Genomic DNA, 16,529 nt, shown 5'->3' on the forward strand with positions numbered 1-16,529 from the left:
AGACATTTGGAGTAATAGATTTAAAGAAATTAATGCATATTTTCAAAGAGGTTTTGTGATACTTTCTTCTTTTTTGACCTTTAAGTGAAAAATTTGATTGTGGAGCTCAGTAGGGTTAAAAATGTGCTTTGCAAATGTAATAGTCTTATGTGTATGGTACTGTATGGCATGACTAAAGGCCACTTGAATTTGCTGAATTCAGCAGAAGCTAAGTTTGGAACTACTTCAACTTCCTCTTCCATGGTGAATCGGGATCCCTCAGTTTCTAGTGTGAAAGCAGTGCTTATTGTTTTTCTGGACTGTATAGAATCTCTGCAAATCTATCCCCAAAACATTTCTGAGCTATGTAAATAAAACTAGTCTTGTATTACCATCTTGATGTTGAAAAGTACACTACTTCTGCACAAAGAGCAGTGTCTGAAGAAAGTACAATTTAGTTGACTGCAAGGCTGAACCATCTGCTTTGAATTAGTGGTGGTATTGCATCCATAGATGGACATATGTCTAAAATCAGCCATTTAACTCTGATTTACTTAAATTACTTCCACAAATCGTTTTTTGAGGTGAGGTATGAAGAAAGGTTTTTAATTGTGCCTTTTTCATTTTGGCGGACTTCTAATAAATAAATAACTTTTCTTTCATCGGGCACATCCAAGCAAACAAAATCTGATTTCCTTAAACAGTATTGCTGCTTTTGTCTGTAATTTTCTGAAACTGAGAACTGCTGTAGATCTTAATTACGTACATGTTGTAGTTTACTTTTCAAAGATGGGTTTTTTTTCTTTCAATGCTTTGATGGTCAGTCTTCTCAACGGACCCTCCATTCTTGGAGAAGAAAAATCTGACATGATTCTTTATAGCCAGACAAAAAAACTACACCACGGAAAGAAACCTTTCACTTTTTTAAAAAACCCTATATTTATGATTATAAAACTTCAGATTATGTGTAAGATTATAAATCTACAGAGATATTTGATATTTTTTTAAATAATTCTTTTTCTGTGTGACTTTTTTTTCTTGTGGTGCTTTTAGTGGAAGGACGATTTGCTTGTGACAAAGGTGAAATACCTATTATTTTTCTTGTATCTACTATTAGTGTCCATGTCAGTAGCAGGAATGTACATTGTTCAGGTTTCTTGAGACAGCTAGCTAGTTAATCTTCTTAGAGTTTTTTAATTTATTTAGTCAGAAAAATGAAATTTGAAATTTTTGAGATGTCTATAATCTGCTTTTAAAGATTGCCTAAATTTTTGACAGTTCTGCTTTGAAAATGTTACTCCAGATAAGTCCAGAGTTGTTTTTAAAGTTCATGCAAACTATAATAATGGTAGTTGTAGCAAGTTTTTGTAACGTGTATATATATATATATGTGTGTGTGTGTGTGTGTGTGTATATATATCAGGAGAAACTATTAGATGTTAACTCAGACCATAAGATACATAACCTGTGTTCTCACTAATTTTAAATGCTGTACAACTTGAATGTAGAACAATCCAGGTATATAGTAATCACATACTTACTAAGCGTTAGTTTAGATAACTGTCAGCTTGCACAAAATATCATGGCAAGGACAAACCCTAAAATAACTCCTACTTGTTACATTACTTGAGGGGCTAGCTGCCTTCCAGATGCATGCTTGGTGATTTTTTTTTTTCCCCCAAATCAAGATTGTTTTAGCATGGAAATTGGTAGTTTCTGCTAAATCTTACTCAAGGAGTTGCTGGTTATTTATAAAAAATACTCACTTTATTGTAATTCCTGGTACTTGTAGCATTGCAATTTAAGATTTTTGTAATGTATCTAACACACATGCTACTTTCTATGAAGAAATGAAGTATTACATAAATAAAGAGCTTTTCAAGATTTTTGTTTTCTATTAAAGGAAAAATTATTTGTTACTTCATAGATAACCTAAAAATTACATTTGTGATAATTTAGAATCATCATTTGCAGCTGCATTTTAATGTTGCTTTGGTTTATTTCTCTTTTTTTTCAGGCTTCAAAATACATCCCTGATATCTGTGTTATTAGGGCAGTACAAAAAATTGTTTGGGCATCAGGCTGTGGGTCAGTTCAGCTGGTTTTCAGCTCAAATGAAGAAATAAGTAAAATCTATGAAAAGGTAAGAATTCTCAAGTATTTTATTTTCTAGATGACTGTTCCTTTCTTTACAAAAGGGAAGAGTGTCAACCAGGTAAGACTTAGAGTACGATGACCTTTTAGGGTAGGTGTCTTGGCGATGATGTGTATCAGAGTCTCATAAATTCAGTTGTCATACCACAGTTTAATTTTCTATTCTAGGTTCCTTTTCTCAGTACTTAGCGAATTGTAGCTTGAATGTGGTGTCTGTTAAAAAAATGAACCAGTTCTGTAAACAATGGAAACATTACAATAGGTGAAATTCAAGCTGTACATTGTCAATTGTTCTTCAAAGGGTTTTTTTCCTTTTTTTTTCATATTGACACTTATGCAGACATTTGTAATAACATCTGCATTTCATTTATTCTAGGTAAAAGAGAAATAGAAATAGAAATTAAAGGGAAGAAATTGCAGAAGTAATATGACGGAAGAAAGTACACTTTCTTAACATTGAGAGGAAGGTGGTGTGAAAATAGAGGAATATGAGACAAGAAGAGACAGATTCTCAATTTAAGAGAATTGCTTTTGGTTATAGATGAAAGGAAGTAACTCCTATGATGTTTTCTAAAGGTTAAATGTACCAGTGACTGGCAAACACTGGCTTAGGGGAAAAAAGTGTTTTAAGACACATGCCTTCAGGTTTTTAAGTTGACCACTAAACCTTAGACTTTTAACGCAGGTCTTAGGAGCATTTTGCAAAGTCTATGGGGTAGAGATTGATCATTAAATGTTAGTTTAAAAACAAAAGCAGACTTAAGTTTTGAGGAATGAAGAATAATGTCAAGATTGCTAAAACATCAAAGGCAACTAAGAAGAATGTTGTTTAGAGACAGTTCAGCGTAGTTCAATCAAGAAAGACTCCTGAAAGAATGCTGTGAGCACTTTAAGAAGCTTCTGAACTTAACTGGCAAATGCAATTAACCTTTAAAGTCAGGATAGGTCATTCTGAGAGCATAACTTTTATAGAGTCTCTTCTACCACAAAAAAAATCTGCTATGGGAGTCTTCTCAGTGGTAGAAGACGACTGTGTGTGACAAACTACCATTTCCTTACTACCTCAAAAGAGGTCTGTATCCATCTGAAATAACTACAAATATGCTGCTTATACAGACCTGTCTTGCTTTCCAAGTGTAGGAAAGTACTTCATTGAGTATAAAATACACGTAGCCTTTCTAATAGATCCCTGCATCCGTGCAGAAATAACTTTCTTGTCTAAATAGGGCTTCATTGCAGAATAGGTGCCGTCCTGAACTTGTTGAAAGTGTTCTGCTTTTACTTTCATATCTTGAGATGTGTCAGAATTACCACATTCTCCTACTGCAGTGGTAGTAACTGCCTCTGATTTTTAGCTGTTCTGCAATAATAAAATAGTGTCTGTTGCGAGACTGAGACATATTGCTTCTGTTTGTTTTGCCTACGTACGTTTTGTGGCTGTTTGCAATTAGTTATCTCTTCTGCATTGTCATCCTGTCTTTTTGCCTACTTAATCTTAATACCTTTCCATCTATAAAACAAATACTTATTTTATGCCTCTAATGTTGCTGACCTGCAGCCATGATTACTGATGAAGACTGAAACCTGTTCACATTCAGTTTCTTCAGGACTTCTTCAGGCTAATTAATTTTGGCTTAGATGGAGGAGAGAGCTTGCTGTTCTTCTCATTTGGGAAAATGTACCAAAATTAACTCACTTGATTCAAGTGGTTAATTGAAAGGGTGATGTATGTGCTAATTAGAAAAATTGTCCTTTCCTATTTCAAAAATCACCACAGCAACTATGCTTGAAATTTGGTTTGGCTGTTTATTGTTTCTGAAAAATAATGAAGTGCTGAATAAATTCTAGCAGTGTTAAGAAGCATTTGGTCTAATAAGTTGTGAGTATCAAACATTTGTAAAACTGGACTTCTTAAAGAATTACACTGCAATACAGCCTTTCTTTGTTTGAATCGTAACTGTTTCCAAGTCTTTCAACTCCAGAAAAACATCTTATTTTAAAATAAAAACGAGCAAACAAACAGAACCCAAATGCCAGGAAAAAAAAAACCCCAACAGTGTAAACTCATGTCACTTTTGCCTACAAGCTTCCGATTTAACTTCTGGCTCCTAAGTTCGTGCTTGGAATACTCCTTTGAGGAACACAGTACTAAAAGTTAAGGTCGTCCTGCGTAGTACTTTGAATCATGTCTAAGTGGAGTGCAGAAAATATGTGGCACTGATAATAACTTAGTGTACAAATTGATGTTTTCATTTATATATCATAATGTTTGCATTTATATTTAGAGTATATAGCTTGGAATCAGTTGGTTTTCTTGGAATGTTTTTACCCACTTGGGCTCTCTTGTTTATTTCCCAGACCAATGCAGGAAATGAACCAGATGCAGAGGATGAACAAGTTTGCTGTGAAGCATTGGAGGTGATGACCCTGTGTTTTGCTTTGATTCCAACGGCACTGGATGCACTCAGTAAAGAAAAGGCATGGCAGACATTTATCATTGATTTGCTATTGCACTGTCACAGCAAGTAAGTTTTGGTGATGGGGTGGTATTTTTCACATACATTATTTTTTAACTGTAAAATAATATAAAGCCTAAATGCACAACAGTGAGTTTCTCAGTGTTTTGGGTTTTTTTTTTTTTCTTCAGTTTGTCTTAATTTATTTTTTAGCAGTATAAATCTGTGATTTGGATACCTATCCTAAAGTGGTAGCCATATCAGTCCCATCTTCTTTGTACTCGTAAAGAGGATATTGTCAAGCCAGGTGGATGCCTGATAATGTGCTACCCATGGCTTTAGAAAACATATTTAGAATAAAATGATAGATACTTTATGTTTTTCAGAAATTATGTGACTATTCACTACCTTAGAGTATTTAAGTAACTTAGGTACAGAGGTTTCCTGGTGTTTTTTCTGGTAAGTAAAGATATAGTAGTAGCAATTTTAGGAGAGGAGGGGAAGGTAATATTTAATCTGGTTTTCTTAGGTTGGAGTGGTACATATATGACTCTTCACATGACTTGCGCATTTTACGTAGAGCTGTCACACCAGAGAAAGCCTTGTGCATTGTTGGGGGACAGATGGACAGAAAACCATCAGGAACTGCCAAGAATTTTGTGGTTCAGTTGCCCTGCTGCCCTGCTATAGAGTTCAGGGATTTCTTGTTCTTTTTAAGCTATTGATCTCCTTAGCATCTGCACAATACAGCATCATGCTGTATGATGCATATCTTGTACTGTTACCCCTTCAGAAATGTTTATGTGAAATACTGGGGTGTGTAGTTTTAGAAGCCATCCAGGTGGAAAAGCTTTGTATGTTGTTATTAAATTTGGTTACTGTTGTTCTGAACTGTTACTAAATAATTAATTCTAGTTTTGTGAGATCTCTGCTGTCCTTACATGTTTGGTTTTTTTTAACTTTTCTTTGAGAAATGACACAGATTAGAAATTAGTGAAGTTGTCTAATCCTTTCAGTACATTGTAAATGGAGTCAAATTGTGGCATGCTCAGATGTATGGGGTCAGAATTTCAGCACTGTTTTTATTGGTTTACTTTTCTAGTTAAAACAGGTTAAAAAGTCTTACATTCAGGAATATTCACCGTAACAAAAGGGTCAGTAGTGTCATCAGAGAGCATCTCTTCACAATCATCTATTTGCACATGTTGGTGAAACTGTAGAGTGCTATTACCAGAATGTCATAGGCTTTGTTAGTTTACAACCAGTGGTATAGGATGTTGAATTTTCAGCTTCACTGAAGCTTGTTGTTATCACTTAAGTTAGAGAAGTTTAAGAAAACATGATGACAAATGTATCTCGTAATTTTACACATTAAATGAAACAAGCTGTCTCTCACTATTTTTGGCAATTTTCAAGGCTGATGAGTAAGAAATCACTAGATTTTATTTTTAAAACTGTTAATGGTTGATAGCAAGTTACTATTTTGACGGTAAGTATATACTGGACACATTTCAAAGTTGGAGTACCAGTACAGCATGGGCAAGTGTCAGTGCTGCCCCATCCTTTGATTTTTTTAATGTGGATCTGCAGGTTTATCAGATTTGTGGCTATTTACATGATCTTAATTGTATAAGTAGTGGGTGACAATTTTTGTAATGAATTTCACTGTAGTTACCTGACCTTATTTCATTATATTTGAAATTCAAATTACCTTTCTCCAGTGTTAACCAGCATGTGTTTGTATTTCAGTAACATTTGAAAACTATAGATGCTCTTTGAGAGGATTTTTCTGGTTTAGTCCTATTTCCTTGAAGAGAACTATTGGTTCAAATTGTGAACTTATAATCTATAGATCTTAAGCAATTTAGTCTCTGAATTTCATTGTGCAGGTTCTTGACTAACACAGTTTGTGATGGAAGTAGAGTGTCTTTTTGGAAAAATCTAGAGTCTTGATTTACAAATGGGAATATCTGACGCACTTTTGCCAGTCTCTTCCACTGGTTACTCTTCTTGCTGATCAGAGCTTTGTTGACTGAGTTTTGATCTTGAACTGACATTGCTATGCCTGTTGAATAGTTGACTTTTCTTTGTGAAATAATGGAAGAAGCTAGATACATCCCCAGGCTGGTGCATCTCTTGCCACATGTTCTGTTGGCATGTCAGCCCAAGTCTGAACAGCAGTGGCTTGCATCCCTAGGTACATTAGCTTTTTGCCCTTTAAAAATAAGAGCAGCATTAACATTGGAGTTAGTTTAATTTTTTTTGTCCAAGGGGATAACATTTTGAAGGGCTTCTCTTCTCCAAGTAGACAGAGCAGCAGTCTACTTCGGTTATCTCTGCTTTATTTTTCCACTAGGTATTGCCAATACAAGAAACTAACAATTGAGCTCTTTTCTCTCACATGCTTGTAAAACTTCTCATATATATGGTAACCTCCCTTAGAATGCAACTGTTTATTATTATGTGATAGAATAGCACTAAACATGAGTAGAAATGGAAGACTGCTTTGAAAATGAAGATGGTGAAGTTGAAGTAAGCTAAAAAAAGAAGTTCCTCTTCTGAATTCACGTGGAAACTAATTAGTGTTTACAGTGCAGAGAAGTTTTAGCAAATACCAGACAGAGTTCTGAATGTCCTTCCATTTTCAACTATTGTTCGCTAATCTCCTATCCTCAGTCAGAGAACAATGTGAACAAAAATATGCATATGAGAAAGTGTTGTTGGTTCACCATAAAAGACAAGATGATGAAGTTCAGATGTCTCAAATGTGATATTTTCGGAAAAGATCTGATGGATTGGTGGGTTTTGTTTGTTTCTTTCAGAGATTAAGATCATATGGGACGTAACCATGCTACCTATAGTTTGAGTAACAGTATGCAAAATGTTTTATCCTAAATACTAGAACAGTTCTTGCTCTCTAAGTTAATTAATTTTATAGTGGTAACCCCTGAATACAAGACTGACTTAGTCAACAGTAGGTAGTCCTAAATGATCCTGGAACCCAGAAGTATTCTCCTGGTGGTTGTCAAGTGTTTGGTGGTCCAAGTAAACATAAAATTCTTACTGCCATGTAAAGCCAGGCTGGAGAGTTGGGTGGAGAGAAACCTACTGATACTCAGTAAGAGCAAGTGTAGAGTCTTGCATCTGGGAAAGAATAACCCCATATACCCATACAGATTGGGGAATGAACTCTTAGAGAGTAGTACAGGGGGAAAGGGACCTGGGGGTCATGGTGGACAGCAGGATAAGCATGAACCACCAATGTGCCCTCATGGCAAAGAAGGCCAATGACCTGGGGTGTATTAGAAGGACTGTAGGTTGAGAGAAGTTCTTCTCCCCTTCTACTCTGCACTCATGAGACCACATCTGGAATATTGTGTCCAGTTCTGAGACCCTCAGTTCCAGGACAATTAGCTGCTGGAGAGAGTTCAGTGCAGGGTCACGAAGATGATGAAGGGAATGGAGCATCTCCCTCATGATGAAAGGCTGAGGGAGCTGGGGCTCTTCAGCTTGGAGGAGACTGAGGGGTGATCTTGTTAATATTTACAAATACATAAAGGGCAGGTGTCAGGAGGATGGAGACAGGCTCTTCTCAGTGATGTCCAGTAATAGGACAAGGGGTAATGGGTACAAGGTGGAACATAAGAGGTTACAAAGAAACATAAGGAGAAACTTCTTCACTGTGAGGGTGAGGGAGCACTGGCACAGGCTGCCCAGATGGGTTGGTTGTGGAGTCTCCTTCTCTGGGGGACATTCCAAACCCACCTGGACGAGTTTCTGTGTGACCTACTCTAGAAGGTCCTGCTCTGGCAGGGGTTTGGACTAGGTGATCTTTCAAGGTCCCTTCCAACCCTTAAGATTCTGTAGTTCTGTGATCTTGGAGATCCCAATAAGATACAGGCTGCTTGCCCTAATGGAGGCATTCTGGCTGTTTGACTGGGTGTGAGTGTTCCTCATACAACTCCTGGCTTATCTATCAACTCTGTTGTGGGGTCAGGGTGTCTAACAAGGCACTAAATGCCTGTGATCAGGCAGATATATCCCTTTTATGATTCCTCAAGAGTTCTTAGATTGTTATAGCCTCACAAAAATAAAATACTTCTGTTCAAATACTCCATGCAGACATAAGTGTAAAGTATATGTTTCCTTGTTCATGTTTCTCACTATAGGAGAATACCACCTTTATCTATTTCGTTTTGCCTTTAAGTGCGTGAACCTGAGGAGTATCAATGTGATGGGTCCCACACAGTTGAAGGGTTTCATCTTAATGAAATTTCTGTGAGAAGTTTTATGAAAACGTCAGCTCAGCAGTCAGATCTTGTAAAATGTCGATTGTTATTAAGAACAAAACAGATCCCCTCCACTCCCCAGTCTTCTGCAACTCAAAGCATTGTAGTAGAACTTGCAAAGATCAGAGAAGGGTGACATGGGAGATCAAAGCTCTGAAATTGCTTCCATCTGAGGCACAGCTGAATAGCTTGGGGCACTTTGTATAGAGAAGAGATAAATGATGGGAGGAGAATACCACAGAGACCTTAAGTGGTGAAGGGAGAATAGAGAACAGCCATTCTTTGTACAAGAACTTTTTGAGCTTAACTTTTAAGCAGTATATATAAGTCTTCAGTTTGGAAATAGTTTGAGAGGTTGTTTCGTGAATTTGTTTAGTGAGGGCTGTGAAATACTGCTTTGGTAGTCTTCCTGAGCCACAAATTATTAGAAGCTGAGAACACTTTCTGGAGAAGTGCCACTACGTTTCCCACTTCTTGTGCACTTTCCTAGGTATATACCAGAGACAGAGTGCTCAGCTAAGTGCATCTTCACCCTGACATCATGGTCATTCTTGCATGTCTTTGCACAGTTAACCACACGTGAAAGAGCTCAAAAGGAAATAGGATTCTTTCATGTGTTTTCCACAGTGACTTCATGGGCAGAAAACAATTAATGCTCACACCAGAGAGACACTACAAAATTCAGTTCCTTTTATATGTTGAGATAATTTCATAAAGCACAACATTAATTTGTATTCTCTCCCCACCTAGACAGATTTAGTTCAAACAGGTTCTACAAGATATATACTCAGAGAATCAGTCTTGCAACTTGAAAGGACGGAGTTTGCCTTTTTTTTTTTCTTAAGCTTATCCATTCCCACATTATTGCAGTAGTTAGCTTATGTTCTTAGATATAAAACTTCCTTTAATTTTAGCCACTTGAATTTTCAGGAAGTCATCTTTTCTCGTTTCTGAGTAGTGATAAATTTTGATTACTTCATAGATGCTCAGCAAATTGCTGTAATGTTACATAAGAGCGGTTTTACTACAGTAGCTTTCTTTTTGTCTTACTGGCACTACTGGTGCTTGATTAGAAAAAAACTTAGGACTGCGAACTGGTTGTTGTGGCATGCAATATTTGCTGGCAGTTGTGCCGGTTTAGTGGTTAGCTGCTGATAAGGTTCTTTTTACCTTTAAATATTTGATTTATGGGACAGGATTTGTAATAGCAATTCATGTGTCTAAAATTTTACTGTGAGGAGAAACAATATTATGGATAGTCAATAATTAACATACTCCTGTTTCTTAGATGATGTGCAGAAATGGCACCAGTTTAATTGGGGTTTTTTTAATTGGGATTTTTGAATAAGGAGTTTGAATTAAATTTTTCTGTTAAATGCTTTTCAGAACTGTTCGTCAGATGGCACAGGAGCAATTCTTTTTAATGGCTACCAGGTGTTGCATGGGACAGAGACCTCTCCTTTTCTTCATTACCCTGCTGTTTACTGTTCTAGGGGTAAGTTTTTAGAGTTTTACAGAAATGTGAATTTCTGTAAACAGTAGTAAGACAAAATAGCTGCAAGAAAAGGCAAATTGCTATTAATATCAGTCACTAAAATATAGATTCCTTGTGACTTGTAGGCAAGAAGCACAGTTAACTTCTATTTGAGTTAGATGAAGGAGAAAGGGATTTTTTGTGTGTTTTCTAAGAATATGAACGATAAGCTTTAATATATGCACCTTCAGTGAATGCTAAACCTTCAAGTAAAAATCATTAGCAGGTTAGATACCTACAGTTACTTCCTTCTTTTACTGGGCCTGTCAGGGCTTTGCAGTTCTGCATGCTTATAGTTCTCTTCAACATACGATCACTTCACTGTTTGTTTCCTATATAGGTATAGAAATTGCTACTAAAATAATCCAGAAGTCATTAATTAATAACTAAATACAATTGTAAATCTTTAAAAAGCTAAGAATTACCTTACACTTCTTCTATATTTACTGCTAGTGTTAGGGAAAACACGTTAGCGTTGTACTGTAAGTAGAAGCATGTATGAATTATGTATTGTTTGGTTTTGTTTTACATAGAGTACTGCAAGAGAGCGAGCTAAGCATTCTGGAGACTACTTCACACTCTTAAGACATCTTCTTAACTATGCTTACAACAGTAATATTAATGTACCCAATGCTGAAGTTCTTCTCAATAATGAAATTGACTGGCTGAAGAGGATTAGGGTAAGTTTAGAATCAATTTATTTGGATAATCAGTTTTTTTGCTGCTTTGTTGTAAAATACACCGTCAAGTTTGGTAAATGCATATTATTTAGAGTATCTTAACATTCTCTTAAATGGCAGGATGAAGTAAAAAGAACAGGGGAAACAGGTGTCGAAGAAACTATCTTGGAGGGTCACCTTGGAGTAACAAAAGAGTTGTTAGCATTCCAGACACCAGAGAAGAAATACCATATTGGTTGTGAAAAAGGAGGTGCTAATCTCATTAAAGTAAGTTCAGGTTTTTTGACATACGGAATTTGGGGTGTTTTGGTTTGGGTTTGATTTGGGGTTTTTTAGCTATAAATAGGTGAAAAGAAGCTTTGCATCTTGTGATCTGTAATCATTAAAGGCGTCAATGTACTGTTAGACAAGGGCTTCTAATTGGAGTGAAACGTTTTCTTTCAAAATAGTTTTTTTTTTTTAAATGCATGTTTCATTCATAAGAGTATTTAATGTGCTGCTTCTTCGGGACCACTGCGTATGGAGTTGCTGTGGCCTGGTGAGCTCTTATTCCAAAGCTTGGCAAAGACCACACAAAGATGCTGAGCTAGATACAGGGTAGTCCTGTACTTGACTGCTTTCTTTCATTACCCTTGTATTGTCTTTTCTCCACATGTTCTTAGTTAGTGCTATTAATGTTTATGGCAGGTTTTAACAAACACATGACATCTTAAGCATCTCTTTCATCAGACATGTTTTCTTTATAACTCTGACATTATACAGGAGGAATGCTGGGTTTTTTCAGCACTAATTGATAAAGAGCTTTGTAGATAATACTGGTTTGGCAAAAGAAAATTTTTACCAATCAAGAATAATCAAGGTTTATTTTTAACTTGGAAGGGGACTGGGTTTGCAGGGAACCAATTTAAAATGGAGTTATTCTGCTCTAAATTTAAAAGCTCATTATGATATTGGTCTGTTTTAATTCTTGAGGGGGGGGTTAAGTGCTGTTCTAGTTCTCAGTTATTTATGTAATAACTCTTACTCTGTTATAAAACAGTGTGCATTTCTATGGTAACAGATGAATTTCTTTCATCTTTTCTTTTTTTTTTCCTTAGGAGTTGATAGATGATTTCATCTTTCCAGCATCCAATGTTTATCTACAATACATGAGAAATGGAGAATTGCCTGCTGAGCAGGCCATACCAGTCTGTAGTTCACCAGCTACTATTAATGCTGGCTTTGAGCTACTAGTTGCACTAGCAGTTGGATGTGTGCGAAATCTCAAACAGATAGTAGACACCTTGACTGAAATGTATTACATAGGTACAGCCATCACTAGTATGTAATATTTTTAATTCTCTATTTTCTACTTTCTAATATATATATTGTGTATAGATTTTGGTTATATTGTGAACTGAAGTAGATGCTCAGTGTTTTTAGTTTGTGGTTTCTTTGTGACTGCTTTTAGTATTGCAAAATCAGGCTGTCAAAAAGTAGAAAAGCTTGTCAGTGTAGCCTTTATTTGTTCTTTATGCAGTAAATACAGTGACTTGCATTATGTGGTTACATCCAAGTTCCAGCCCCTGTCACTTGAAGTCTGACCCTTCCTACCTTGATCTGTGGCTATTCCCTTTTGTCTATACCAGCTCCCGAGATCCTCATTCTGTCTGTATCTTCTACTTTTGTCTCATCGTTTCAGGCTCTGCTTAGCCAATCCCAGAACCTCATCAGGTATCTTTGGCTTAGTTTTAGTGCCAGTCTCTTGGTTGTTCACCTAATTTGTCATCATTGTCTGCACACAGACACAGGTCCACTCTCCTTTTTTCCCCTTTTAGTTCTATACTCATTCTTTGCTTGTCATAGTCCTTTCTCAGATGTTTGTTCTCTCGATTTTGGCCTTGTCTCAGCACAACTCTGCACTTGAAGAACTTTCTCCTTCTCGCTGGAGAAAGATCGTAGCTGTATGTACAAAAACTTGCAAATGTTAGGATTTCAAAAGCCAACAATCAAATGAAATTTGGGCTAATTTTCAGAACGATGGCAAAGGCTCATACTTAAAATAGATTTTGTTACTGATAAAAAGCATGTCAGACTCGACAGACCTTCTTAAAAAGAAACAGGAACATATTTTCTGCAACCCTAAATGGGATAGCTAAACCATTTTGGTTGTAATATTAACAGAGAAAACAATAATCCAAATACCACCTTCCCCCAAAAAAACCCCAACCACAGACAAAAAAAGACCACAACAACAAAGAAAAACCCAAACCAGGCAAACTAAAGCTTGTAAGGCAAGAAAGACTGGGAGAGTTGGGGTTGTTCAGCCTGGAGAAGAGATTTCTGATGAGACCTTATTGTAGCCTTTCAATGCGTAAAAGAAGCCAATAAGAGAGATGGAGAGAGGTTTGTTTTTTTTTTTTTACCAGAGTCTGAAGTGACATGAAAAGGGTCAATAATTTTAAACTGAAAGAGAGTAGATTTAGATGGGACATGAGAAAGAAATTGCTTATGCAAAGGGTAGTGAGGCACTGGAATAAATTGCCCAGAGAGATTGTGGATGCCTCATTGTTTTAAGTGTTAAGGTCAGGTAGGATGAGACTTTGAGTAGCCTGAGCAAAGTGTCCCTGCCCATGACAGGGATTTTGACTGGATGATCTTTAAAGGTCCTTTCTAGCCCAAACCATTCTGTGATTTAACAGAATGTTGAAACTTGCAGGGTTTAGCAAAACTATAAGCAACTAGAAATAATATCGCATAGTTGGACTCATCTGCTGCCTTTCACCATGGCAGTGCTACTTGCCCAGTTGGTGGTATCAATGAGTCATTTGTGGTTTTTCAGTCTCTTCCTGTTTGGTTCCATCTCACATGATCAAATGAAAAGGTCAGCTTTATGGTTTTTCTCCCTGCCTGATGCTTTTTCTTCACTCTCTTCTATTGGGAAGTAGTGTATTTCTTATCACCTCACAATTAGAATGATTTTATGGCATCTTCTTCCACTCAAGTATTTGATAAGCACAACAGAACACCAGATATACATGGTATGTCAGATGGAAGAGAGAACACATGTATGAACTGTGCATGCTGTGTGTTTCATATACCAAGTAAAGCTTGCTTGTAGATATATGTGCTCTCTTACTTTTCCTTGACATTGGAATTGACTGTGTTAAAAGCACAGAACATGTTAGTGCAGAAAGACTGTGATCGTAAATGTACTCTGAACAACCTATCACATCACGTAGACAGTTTTAGATAATGCTGTCTCCCATCCTGGTGAGGAAAAGTGAGACACAAGTGAAATATTGATATTTTAATAGGATTATAAATTTGTGAAAAGCTTATAAATTGCTTATATATTCTAGATTCGTTCAGCTGAATTCTTCAGCTAAGAAACTTGCTGATATTGAGAGAAGTCCTTTTGTTTGATATATAAATAGTCCGAATTTTTGTCTGGACACCTTTTTAGTTATGCAATAGAAGAACGTGATGTACTGTTAAGATTACAAACAGTATTATTGTTCATAAAAGTTGTGTTAATTTTAGCAGTTACGTTTTCTGGTGGAACATTTGTTTTATTAAACAGCAGTGCAATGCAGACTTAATACTGCTTTTACGCAACTGCTCCTTGTACTGCATTGATGATCTAATTCTTTTATAACAAAACAGTTTTCTATTCACATTCTGCTCTTTTCATTAGCTTGTGAAGCGCTTACAGAATGGGAATATCTGCCACCTGTTGGGCCTCGACCGCCAAAGGGATTTGTAGGACTGAAAAATGCTGGTGCCACTTGTTACATGAACTCTGTCATTCAGCAGCTGTACATGATTCCAGCCATCAGGAACGGGATTCTGGCAATTGAAGGCACAGGCAGTGATGTAGACGATGACATGTCTGGGGATGAAAAGCAGGACAATGAGGTAAATTTGATTATGTTTACCTTGCTTGTCTTTTAAATTACAATTCTTTTTTTTTTAAGGAAAGGCTATGAGAAATGTTACTAGTCGCTTTGCTTTCCACTGCTAACAATGGGGACTATAGCATATTTCTTAAATTAAACGGGCTCGTTGCCAGAGAAGTAGTTCAAGAGATCCAAGTAGCAGGGTTGGAAAACTTCCTTTTTGTGTATTTGTACTTGAAAGCACTCTAAATCACTTCTACCACTAGAACTCTGTTGATGGATATAAAGACATTATTTGTTACTTCAGATGAGAACGTGAAACACCTTAGTTTGCAAATAAAACAAGGGATACAGCTAGCTAAGAGATAACTGTGTATCAAAGTTAATTGCACTCATATTCCTTTGCTTTTCAGAGCAATGTTGACCCACGAGATGATGTATTTGGTTATCCACATCAGTATGAAGACAAACCAGCACTGAGTAAAACAGAAGACAGAAAAGAGTACAATATTGGAGTTCTGAGGCATCTCCAAGTAATTTTTGGTCATTTAGCAGCTTCCAGGCTACAGTACTACGTTCCAAGAGGGTTTTGGAAACAATTTAGGTAAACAGAAAATTTAATATTGATGTCTGTTCACTGGACCACTGAAGTGCAGCAAAACTAGAGGTGACAGTGACGTTAAGTTTATATTAACAGAACTTGTACAGCATTGTCTCTATTATCCTACCTTTACACCATTTCATAAAACAAAGTTTACAGCATGATGGTTATTTTGAATTCTGGCAGTTCTTGACCTTGATTTTGAGACTTTGAATTAGGTATGAAGTTACACACAAAAGCTTGTTTTTACTTTCTGGTAGATTTCAGGGACAGAGTAACAGGACATCACAAACCAGTAAATCGTTTTTCGCAGTAAGAGAGAAGGATTAATATATTGGATAATATTTTTTCAAGAAAAAATACTAGAAAACAAAACAAAAAATATTGACAAGAATGTGGTTTTATTTTCAGACTTTGGGGTGAACCTGTAAATCTGCGTGAGCAACATGATGCTTTAGAATTTTTTAATTCCTTGGTGGACAGTTTAGATGAAGCTTTAAAAGCTTTGGGCCATCCAGCAATGTTAAGTAAAGTTTTAGGAGGATCGTTTGCTGATCAGAAGATTTGTCAAGGATGCCCACATCGGTAAGTGTTAAAAATTCCTCTTTCTTAAAGAAAACAATGTTTGTTTGTATCCTTACAAAAATCAGTAAAGTGTCTTGAGTGGATTTTTTGTGGGGTTTAGGTTTTTTTTAAAGCTAATAGAATTTCCTACCTTGTTTTTCCTTCAGCCTTAACATTAATTTGTCTTCAAGTGTCCTGAAGTATTTGATTAAGTTGCTGCTTCTTAGCAGATTGTATTTGAAACTTTATCTGTTGGTCAGAGGAGGAGATACATGTTTTCATATGAAAAGTGAAAACAACTTAGGGACCAAATGCAGTGTATAAAATTACAGAACATGACAAACAGCTGTTACTATCTTCTCTAGTGTGTACATAGAGCTTACCCAAGTATCAG

At 36.3% G+C, this 16,529-nt stretch overlaps 1 protein-coding gene across 2 annotated transcripts in view; it reads left to right on the forward strand.

Annotated features, from left to right (window-relative positions):
- Positions 1 to 16,529, forward strand: part of USP9X (ubiquitin specific peptidase 9 X-linked) — a 106,581-nt gene that overhangs the window by 70,641 nt on the left and 19,411 nt on the right. The window contains exons 25-33 of one of the 2 annotated variants that reach the window (XM_062000162.1): positions 1,997 to 2,122; positions 4,492 to 4,658; positions 10,265 to 10,373; positions 10,946 to 11,092; positions 11,213 to 11,359; positions 12,190 to 12,412; positions 14,769 to 14,989; positions 15,384 to 15,574; positions 15,983 to 16,156. In XM_062000162.1, the coding sequence (XP_061856146.1) occupies positions 1,997 to 2,122; positions 4,492 to 4,658; positions 10,265 to 10,373; positions 10,946 to 11,092; positions 11,213 to 11,359; positions 12,190 to 12,412; positions 14,769 to 14,989; positions 15,384 to 15,574; positions 15,983 to 16,156 (1,505 nt within the window). The remainder of the gene's footprint in view (positions 1 to 1,996; positions 2,123 to 4,491; positions 4,659 to 10,264; positions 10,374 to 10,945; positions 11,093 to 11,212; positions 11,360 to 12,189; positions 12,413 to 14,768; positions 14,990 to 15,383; positions 15,575 to 15,982; positions 16,157 to 16,529) is intronic. The other variant, XM_062000169.1, reaches the window with a different exon arrangement.

The sequence above is a fragment of the Colius striatus genome, chromosome 1, assembly GCF_028858725.1.
Source record: "Colius striatus isolate bColStr4 chromosome 1, bColStr4.1.hap1, whole genome shotgun sequence".
In the NCBI taxonomy this organism is placed as follows: Eukaryota; Metazoa; Chordata; class Aves; order Coliiformes; family Coliidae; genus Colius; species Colius striatus.